General features: G+C 42.2%; 1 protein-coding gene across 1 annotated transcript; it reads left to right on the forward strand.

Moving 5' to 3' along the window:
* Positions 1-4,924: 4,924 nt before the first annotated feature.
* LOC133015335 (thioredoxin-related transmembrane protein 1-like) lies at positions 4,925-9,699 on the forward strand. Its single transcript, XM_061082511.1, has 8 exons — positions 4,925-5,105; positions 5,453-5,568; positions 6,738-6,783; positions 7,140-7,268; positions 7,773-7,818; positions 8,343-8,444; positions 8,552-8,618; positions 8,770-9,699. The coding sequence occupies exons 1-8, from the start codon at positions 4,954-4,956 to the stop codon at positions 9,012-9,014; spliced, it is 903 nt and encodes a 300-aa protein (XP_060938494.1). The 5' UTR covers positions 4,925-4,953; the 3' UTR covers positions 9,015-9,699.
* The last annotated feature ends 1,107 nt before the right edge of the window (positions 9,700-10,806 follow it).

Consider the following 10,806-nt stretch of genomic DNA (forward strand, 5'->3'; position numbering starts at 1 on the left):
AGAAGTTCACAATTCCATTTTATGGACTTTATTTCTGAAGTTCAGCTTAAAACCCGGAAATCCATCGTAAGTTCAAAAAAATGTAAATGTCATAAAATAACTCAACCTCAAATTTGAGACTCAGTTTAGTTTTGGTCGTTTTCAAATATAATGTCACCATCATTTTTTGGCATCAGTAGATACAACAACAACAAAAAAGCTTCCAGCCACATTATGACATAAATACACTCAGGTCCTAGTGTAAACTTTGTTGAACACAAGATTCAGTCTTGGGAATAAAAAATATTAACAGATTTAACAAACTCTGGATCTGCAGCAGAAGATTCCGTGACTCTGCTGAAACTTTGTGATGAGACTGTTTTGCCGACAACCGTCTCCACATTGGAGAATCCGCTGTTTGCTGTGGTGCGTGTGCTGATCAGATCATATGTTCCAACACTGCACAGGTTCAGAGGATTTAGAACCTGAATCCGGCTCACGCTGGTGCATTGTGGGTATGAGCAGCTGAGGCCTGCAGCTGAGCCTGTGCAGATCCACCAGATGCTTCCTCTCTGGTTCTTTTTTCGATCTCAGATGCCAAAACTTTTTCCCCCTGCTCGGCCGCCAGCGGAGGAGCCGCTGCCGCCGCCTCCACCAGTCCTCTGCCATGGCGGTCTGACGGTGACCATGGCAACAGACACAAACAGGCCCCAACAGTAGGGCAGCGTGGCCCCCGCCCGCCTGCCCGTCACCTTTCTTCTCTGCAACAAAGACGCTCACTGTCGCAGGAGAATCTCGAGGCCACAGGAAACCGATGGGAACATGCAGAGGATGTTTGGCTGCGATGCATTCTGCAGCTTGTTGTTAATCACATCCTCATCTTGTCAGAGATTCCTCCACTGACGATTCTAGTTAAAATCTCACTCAGCCCCTTTTGTCACAGGAAACAGTGAATACTCTGTAGTCATGGTGACACATCCAGATGTTTGCATGAAACCTGCAGCATGAGACGAGTTCACGGTTTGATGGTCGACCTGATAAGACGTTCTGCTTCTTGTAATGTGGCTGTAATTACAGATTAAGCTCCACAAGCATCAGACAAAACAGGAAGAAGACGACACTCAACATATTTCTGGTCCCAGGGCCGATTTTTAATTCATGACACTGAGGCCCAGTGTACTAAAGAGGCTAATTCTCCTCACACCTTGGTAATGAAAGCATCATGCCGGCAGTAAGCACGTTTATGAAGCACTCATGTTGACTTAGCTCTGCAGTTAAAGTGAAGTGCAAACAGGAGGAGAGCAGCCAGAGTCGTTTACCAACAAAGACGTGTTGCGTCAGCGTGAATCCGACGCTCGCAGTCATGAAGCTGTAAAAATTAGACTCATAAACATTAAATGAAGGGTTTGGAAAATCAGTGTAGAGATGTCTCGTGGCTTTTACAACTCAGGCGTATACATGCAGAGATGGGGGCGGCAGGATTAGATCAGGTCAGCTGAATACATGAATACATTCACTCAGTGAGAGTTGTAAATAGTCCAGATGACATTATAAGAGGCAGAGTAAAACAGCACAGCATTTATGGGAGAGGTGATAAAATCTGCAGTTTATTTTTGTTGTGTGTGAGACAGTAAAGAGCAAATGATCAGCCATTTTAATTGAAGGAAGCTCGTTTCAACAACAAAAACAGAGAAAATCGTTTTTGGTGTCTGAATCAAAAAAACTGAAAAGAAAACTATTTTAAATGGTTAAGTTTTGAAAAAAAGTCATGTGATCTACTCGAGACAGGAGTGACGTTTAAAAATTCAAAGTAAAACCCAAGAGGACAGAAGCTATAAAAACCCAAAGGTTATAAAAACACAGATGTTGTTAAACATGAAGCATGAAGCACAAGCGAGCGACACACACACACACACACACACACACACACACACACACACACACACACACACACTACTGCACAACTCAAACACTCACAATGCCAATAAAGTCAATAAAGTAAACATATTAACAGCTGTACAGATGCCAGTAATAATGACAGATTTGTTATTTACTTTCTTCATTGACGTTAAACACAAATCTGAAGCTGATATGAATCATTATGTCACTTGTTTGGCAGGTGTTTGAGTCTAAATCATACTGTTGGACAGATTCTCCTCTTGATGTGATCACTGCTCTGGAAGCGTGAACACAGCATCCTCAGTCTTTGTGATCCATCCTCTGGGGAACATGAAACTTCACACAGAAAGGTTTTCAAAGTGCTGAACTGACTAATTTACAGAATCTGGCTCCATATGCGTAAGATGTCCGGGATATTAAAGCTTAATTTCCTGAGAGGAGGAGGAAGTGTCAGACTGTGGTCGAGGATTCATACACCGAAACAGATTACGGTATTTTGTTTTTAAGACAGGATGTTGCTCATGTTTCTTTCAATAAAATGGACAAATACTGTTAGAACACAACACAACTGGAGATTACAAGACTGGTAAACTCTTTCAGATGTGTGAAGCCATGAAATTCATAAAAGTCAGGCCTCCTAGTTTAAATCTGAACCCACACAAACACACTCACACACACACACACACACACACACACACACACACACACACACACACACACACTCACACACACACACACACACACACACACAAACACACACACACGCCTCTGCTTTTATTAGTCTGAACATCTGTCTTTTCCTCCCAGACTGGACGTTTCAAAGTCGACCACTTAAGAATTATGAAGTGTGTTTGAGAAAATAATCTCCCGGCCGCTCCACTCACAGTTTCCACTCTGCTGTGACCTGCGAGTCTGAGAGGGAGATTTTCACTTTAGAAAAGAAACGCTCCTTAATGGTCAAAATATATTTTAATGTTACAAATTCTAAATAGAGGAGCAAGATTTTCACTCACTCTTTTCCCAGTTTGTGGAATTTCTTTCATTTGAAAACAGTAGTTCAAGGTTGTTGAAGAGTTAAATCAAAATGCATAATTGCTTCCCTGCTTGCATGAGGAATACAGAAAAGACAAAATCCACATAAAATCCAGATCCAGTGGATTTAGATGTGGCTTCATAGGGAAGGTAGGATTTTATCAGCCACTGTAGAAAACTGTAGATATCACCAATGTGCAGCTGAGGTAGCGTAAAGGAGCCTAAGTCATAAATCGGTTTGGATTTAAGTGGGACTGTCGGGCCTTTGGATGCATGAGCTCGACTTTTTCCAGCTCTGAACGGAAATCGTCAGCGCCACGTTGGTTTAACTGAAATTGTCAGAGGTATCGTTTTATTCTGGAGAGTAAACGTTCAATCATGTAACTGTTAAAACTCGATTCGGCTGCCATATGTCTCACACACTTCCTACAGCAGTTCAGGCTCCATCAGGTTCTGGCCTCAGGCTCCTGTTGGACTCTGATGACAAGACACATCACGGCCACACTCACCAGCTCCACGTTGACATGCACTGGACATACTGTTACTGATTGTGAGGGACGTGATAAATAACCTGTGGTCTCTCTGTGCCCATGTGTCAGATACTCAGCGCATAGAGAAGTTATTATTACGCCGGAGGGATTCAGGTGGATGCCAATGACCTTTCGTTCAGTTGTGTGGTTCAGCGTTTCCTCACTGGTGTCTAATCCTATCCAGCTGTAAGGGAGCCAGATACAGTTGTGTTATTGCTCCCAGGATTCCTCTTCCTCCTTTTCCTGGACTCCCATCCCTCCTTCTTGTCTTCCTCCTCCTCCTCCTCCCCCGGGTTGGAACAGGACACATCAGATCCTCCTGCTGCTCTCCTTTGCTTTTGCCAGATCACTCCGGTGCAGGCGGGAGATGAGTGTTGCCTTCATCATTTCATCTTCAGCATCGAATTCTAACCATCCGGCACAGTCCTAATTTTATATGGCTGCTGTACAGGCCTGGATTAAAAATAATTATCAGTTCCCACAGCATGTGCACCTGATGGGGTCATATTTAAAGGGTCTCAACCAGGGAACAAGGGAGGAGTTCCTGTCTTGTAGTTCCCTATAGTTAGTATAATAATTCAACTTTATTACTTTTAACACTCACCATTTATACACTGCGGTTTTTGTTGTTCTTCATTTCTCAGATATTTTTGGGGCAATAGCACCGCCTGCTGTTAGCAAACGTTTATGATTAATAATGATGAACTTTCTTATTTTTACAGACACGCTGCTATAACCGTTTTGCATTTAGTGGGGATCATTTACACGTATCCTTCTTCCCCTTATTCAAAGGTATCAAAGTGATCCCCACACTGTGTTTATGCACTGAGGAATGTCACCTTGTTGCTAAACCTGATTCTGAAGAACAATTTCATCTGTTCGCCAACACAGGGCGTTTTGTTGAGGAAGTGGAATCCACCTAGGTTAGTAGTTTCATATGTTCTTGAAAGTTCAAATTTAATCTTTAAATGACATGATTATTGTCCTAACAGGTCCCCCTCTCGGTTATCTCTCTCTCTTCTCTCCCTTCTTTTCCACTCATCTCTCCTCTCTTCCCCATTTTTCTCTCCTCACCCCAAGCATCTCCTTTAATGAGCTACTTAAAGGTTCAGTGAAGATAGGACCCGATCCTGTAAATATAAAGTATTTAAATATAAAGTATTTGAATTTAAAGGGCCCATTCTAGGGTAAAGAAAACACCAATTTGTACAATTTAGAGTAAAAACGTCACTAGGATTATTTTATATTCCATTTCTACCAATAGATCCCTTTCACATAAATCGAACACAATAAACCTTTAAGAGAAACAGGACAAAAAAAGTTTTATTTATTTAGTTTAGTTTAGTTGACTGGCAATCTCCTGCTGCACACTCCGGTCCAGCAGGTGGCGATACTGCGACTTTAATCCTGTTTGGCAGACGTCACGTCAGTAAACCCCAGAAGAAGACAGCCGACCGGAAGTGCTGCTCCCACTCGGACTGTCATGGCGACCAGCCGCTGTTCGCTCGCAGCGATGCTCCGGAACAAACTCCCCTCGTTCCTCTGCTGTTTGTTCGTTTTCGCGCAGTTCTCGTCGCCGCCGGTTCGGGCCGCAGCGGCCGGGCTGAGGGAGGTGACCGACGGCAGCTGGGAGGAGATCCTGAGCGGGGAGTGGATGATTGAGTTGTGAGTGTCATCCCCATGCTAACAGCTAGGCAGCTAGCTAGCTTGTCAGTTAGCTCTTAGAACTAACATCTCCGGGGGGGTTGACTCCCTTGAGTGAACAGCCTGAAGCCTAAATGTCCAGTTGTTATGTTTTTATAATTGTTACCTCTTCCTCTTGTTGTGTTACTCCTGACAAGTGCATGAGTTGTGTATGCTAGCAGCTATCACCCTTTAGCCGGTAGATGCTAACAACTAGCTCACCAGGGTCGTGCTCAGTAAAACACTTTTACATTGACTTCCTTCATTCTGCACTTTATTCGAAGTTTTCTACGTTGAATTAAAAGCTTTCTCTCCTCCCCCCCCCCTAGCTACGCCCCGTGGTGCCCTGCCTGTCAGCAGCTGCAGCCGGTGTGGATGGAATTCGCAGCCTGGGGCGAGGACATGGGTGTCAACATCGCCAAGGTGGACGTGACAGAGCAACCTGGTATGTCGTCGTCGTCGTCGTCGTCCCCCCCCCCCACACACCTCCCAACTAGTGGTCACTCATTCACTAGTTCATCTGTTAAACGTCAAACTAGACATTTCAACCCCAAAAAGTAGAGAAACACAAAGCAGAGGAGTCAAATTTCCTATGTTGTTATTGATGAGTCATATTTCAAACTGACTTACTTCAAAGGAAAAGTTCAGTGATAAATGAAACTTCACCACTACGCTGATGGAAGTGGTGGGTGAAGTGTTTTGAGTCCATTTAAAAAATAGAAATTAGCACATAAAGCATTAAGTACTCAAAAGGCACTTCTGGCAAGAATGAGTGTTATAATATGGGAAATGTATTTACAGACGTCAGTATTCATGATTGAAAATCAACAATTACTATATATTATATCACCTCAATATTAACAGCTATGTACCACTTCAGATTGGCCAAACATTTCCTTGTTCTTTCATTCTCATATTCATACAGACGACATTGGTCTTCAAATATATAACAGGCTATCTACATTTAATTGTAAAATACAATATTATAAAGTTAGAGGGGAAAGCAGCATTGAAGTCAGCAAGTCCATTAAACACTTCTGGAGTATCCGGGATAAACAATGTTGTAGCCAAATCCATTACAATTGAAGTAACTGGTGACCACTTCAAACGTAACAAACAACAGATAAAAAAAACGTAAAACTCCTCCTTGCTGCTCCTGCAGTGTCATCCAAGTGTCAGCCATCCCCGACATTCGCATACGAGTCCGACGGCGTAATTTACACCATGTTCACTCTGTCTGTTCTTCTTATAGATAATGCTGCTGTCACCCTAACCCTCTTTAAAAATAACCGCAGTCTAATAAACCAGTGAGAGCAGACTGGTACAAACAGAACAAACTCAAAGAAGCATAGTCAAGTCATCCGATTAAAAAACAAAATGAGTAATCGGGACAATAAAATACAAATTTTAACTTGGAAAAACAACACAGAAAAGAAGCTTCAACCCAGAGGAGTTCATAATGAGGCAACTTTATTGTCATGTATTGCATATGATTGTATTTTTCTAGTGTTTAGCCAGTTTGTCGTCGGAGGTGAATTCAGTTGTCTGCCAAATCAAGTTATGAGTCAGAAATGCTTCTTCCTGCTCACTCTTCACACTTCCTTCCTGTTTAAGGTCTGAGCGGGCGATTCATCATCACCTCACTTCCTACTATTTACCAGTGAGTTCTGAGTTATTTTGTGTGTGTCTTTTGTTGCTTCCTGTTCAGTGTGACTGCTTGTGGTTTTTGAAATGCTGCTGTAAAGTCTTGAAAGAACTACACCTTCTGGTTTTAACTTTGTTTATAATCTGAGCTACACACTTTAATTCATTTGTCAAGCAAGAGAAAATTAATCTGCAAATGTTTTTGGTACCTTAATTAATCCTTTGTTTTTTTAACATAAAGAAAAATCTGTTCTCTTACTTGAGCATCTTGTGTGAATTTGCTGCATATTCTGGTTTTAAATTGAGTATATCCATCACAGAGATGTTTCCAAAGAAAACATGACTCATTGTGTGTGTGTGTGTGTGTCTCAGCTGTAAGGACGGCGTCTTCCGGAAGTACCAGGGCGCTCGCACTAAAGACGACTTCCTGAGCTTCGTGGATGAACAGAAATGGAAAGCAGTGGAGCCCATTTCCTCTTGGTTTGGGCCGTCCTCACTGTTGTGAGTTTATCCAATTCTTTACATATTTAGGTCGAGAGCGTACAAAGTTATAAACCCCTCAGTTTTCACAAGGTGCAAACACCTTATGACCTCATCTGCTTTTGTAAACTGCGGGGATACATAACCCCAGGCAAGTGCTTGTAATATGTTGTTAAATGTGTCAACACTGCAAGAAGGTTTTCTAGTTATTGTTTAATGTCATCCACAGTCCCTCAGCTTCAGATCTGTAGAGCATGTTATCGTGAAACCATCAGTTACTGTTGTTCCTGTTTACTGTGAAGTAACAGAAAAGAACCTGCCTGCCCTGTTGTCTCTGTTTGTTGTGTCTCTGCTGCTTTGAAGCCAAAACCACAAACAAAACCTTCTTCTTCTTCACTATTTGTGTTCAGGATTAATCTTGATAATAACGTTTGTTGTGATGTTACTGTTTTTCTTGATGTTACAGACAAATCTCTGTTAATTTACAAGCCAATGTTCTCTTGTTGTTTCTCCTCCTTCTGACAGAATGAATTCAATGTCTGCTTTGTTCAAGCTCTCCATGTTTATCCGGGTAAGTGAGGATTTCACATAGTAAACTATTAAGACCATTTCACACAGTTCATTGAAGGAAGAATGTGCGGTCCAGTGTAGCTGGGTTCGAATACTTTAAGTACAAAGTATAATGGGGGATACCAAAAAATCTTATGTACGTTTAAACCGGATACAGCACTGAAACAATAGATAAAGAAAAGGTGTAACTGTAGCTCACTTGTATAATAGATGATGCATATTGTGGGACAGAGAGTTAAACTTAAAGAAAACACATCAATGATTGTTGTAGTTACTTATTTCCAGTGTCTGGTGTTGAGTTCAGTTCTTGAATAACATGTCACCAACAGTGTGACTCACTGATGTGATTCAGAGCCGAGTTGCACAATCGTTCTTCCTTAAATCAATGAATTATTTGTTTTGGAATTTTTATTGTTTTAAATGAAAAGAAAGCACAATATTCTATAGGCGCCTGGTGTCTGGTTAACTTGGTTCTGAAACTGTTCTGTAACATTTGATCCATTAAAGTGATTGTGTGTTTTCCAGCGTTGTCATAATTACCTGACGGACCAGCTGGGGATTCCTGTTTGGGGATCGTATGTGATATTTGGTTTGGCCACTCTGTTCTCTGGGCTCGCTCTCGGTCTGGTGAGCGATTCCTCTTCCTCTGAGCACTTTCATTTAACAGAGAAACAGAATTGAAACTTTGTACACGGACATTAACAGTGAATTAATGGGTGTTGTTGTCTTTTCAGCTGCTGGTGTTCATTGCAGATTTTGCCTTCCCCTCTCGACGATTCTCTTCTACTAATTATTACCAGAGTGAGTTTTATAAGATAATTTACTGATCCAGTCCTGGTTTATATGTATATATTGAGAAAATTAAACAGTTAATAGAATACCTTTCATTGTGGTCGGTTTGTAACTGGATCGTTTACCGTGCCTGATTGTGATCGTGCTTGTGACTCTGCAGAGAAACAGTCGTTGGAGCAGGCGAGGTTACTCCACCAGCAGGAGGACGAGCACGAGGCCGATGGTGAGGAAGACGACGACGAAGACGACGAGGAGGAGGAGGACGGAGACCAGGATGAGGTCTGGAGGAGAAGAAGAGGGTCCCCCGAGGGCCGCCCGGAGCCCAAGGGACAGGGTTTGGCTGACGAATCTCTGAGGAAGAGGGTGGTGTGCAGCCGTGAGGAAGAGGATGAAGAGGACACTTAGAGCAGCAGTGTGGAGCTTCACATTGACCCGTACTCGTTTTGAGAAGAGCGCCTCAGAGCTGGAGGAGCCTTGGTCCTGAGACACAGTGTTTACAGCAGGGAGCCCCAAACCTCCCCCTTAACCTTCCTCTTCTCGTCCTCTTCCTCTGAAACACCTCGCTTCTTTTCTCCTCCTCCCCTCGTCCCGAACGGGAGCGCTGCAGACTCCGCCCTCTCTGCCTGATCAGCCGGCTCCGCCTGGAAGAAGCTGAAGAAACACTCCTGACACCTGATTTCACTTCAGCGAACAAACGGCCTGGCTGAGGTTTGCAACGACGTGCAGTGGAGCTGGAATTTGCAGGGTTGTTTATGCTATGCATTGTTTTGTTTTTTAAGATTTGTGTGTTATTACATGTTTTCCTCTGAATTATTATTATTATTATTATACCAGGCTTGCATTTCAGGATTTTGTTGTTGAATTGTTACGCTTCTGCTCAAGTGTACATGTTGTCATGTTATGTAGGCTTAATTTACAAACCATGACAACTCAACCGGACGTCAGTGTTCACACAAAGTTTCACATTCAGAAATTGGAGATAAACGGAAGCGCCGAGGTTTCATGTGACCGCAAACGCACATTGTTTTCGTCAAGTGGTGATTTCACAATAAAAGCCACCATGTTGAATGCTTTCAGTTCAGACCTGTAAGATGTGTTTGGTTTGTATGTTCAGAAACTGAACTGCTCTGATTCAGCTGAAGTTCTAATCAATCACACACTCTGATAAAAGACAATGCTGTCACATGATGCGGGGGATCAACATTGATCAGTCTGTAAACTAGAAGGACACGTGGAGAACACGTACTTCTGCCAAGGCCTGTTCAGACATGTCAATACTCTTTTTTCAAAATGTCCACACAGTCAAAGAAAGTAAGAAAAATCCTGTAAATCCTCCTTCAGGTCAACTCTGACCCGTGGAATCCTCCGTGAATCTTTCTGTGGTTTGAACAAATGTGATAAACATCTGTTTTCCTCAGTTTGTATAAAGAGTGAATCCCGTCGACGCAGGTCCTTCTGATTTATCCCTTTTGACATCATCTGTGCTTTTCTCAGCGATTGCACTTAAACACAGACTGACAGATTCACTCTTAGCTGCAGAAAACAAGACCAGCTGAGGAACTAACCGTTTAAATGGAAGAAGATATGATACCTGAGGTAAATACAGACCATTTGTTATAAGTAAATTTGACCAATTGGAATATAGTAACATTCAGTCCAAGTACAGTAAGATACCTGGTGAATGTACTGTAGATGCTGTTTGGCCCCGTAATGTCTCATAATATTAACAATCTGAGGTTTAATTTGACATTTAAAGGAAGTTTACTTAAGGGACTGAGACGAGCTGTCGGCCTGTCGGTGGGTCCACAGCTCAGTGTGTGCATGTGGTCGTATAATTAAAGAGCCTGTATGAATCCGTCCTGATGCTGCTGTGGTGCGGAACACAAAGAGAACCCTGTTTTGTTTTTTTAACCACTTTTAATGTGACTTTTATTTAGTCTGAAAGGTCAAATTAACTTGAATTATAAAAATCTATCCATTATCACTCCGATTCTCAGTGTGTATCCTCCTCAGTCAGCAGGGGCAGTGTGTGTGTGTGTGTGTGAGCAGTGGTTTTAATACAGATTTCACTTTTAATTTAGATTTTAATGCTGTTTTTTAATTATGAACAAAATCTAATTAATCTTTTTGTTGAGGGTTAAAACAGAGTATTATTGTGTTGTTTTTTTACCTGATCCCTATTTACAGCTTGTAGCGT

This window comes from Limanda limanda, chromosome 12, assembly GCF_963576545.1.
Source record: "Limanda limanda chromosome 12, fLimLim1.1, whole genome shotgun sequence".
Taxonomy (NCBI): Eukaryota; Metazoa; Chordata; class Actinopteri; order Pleuronectiformes; family Pleuronectidae; genus Limanda; species Limanda limanda.

Bases quoted from the DNA above. Each gene is read 5' to 3' on its own strand.
- LOC133015335 (XM_061082511.1), top strand. From the start codon at position 4,954: ATGCTCCGGAACAAACTCCCCTCGTTCCTCTGCTGTTTGTTCGTTTTC. The intron at 7,269-7,772 runs GTGAGTTTATCC...TCCTTCTGACAG, and splicing joins TTTGGGCCGTCCTCACTGTT to AATGAATTCAATGTCTGCTT. The intron at 7,819-8,342 runs GTAAGTGAGGAT...TGTGTTTTCCAG, and splicing joins AGCTCTCCATGTTTATCCGG to CGTTGTCATAATTACCTGAC.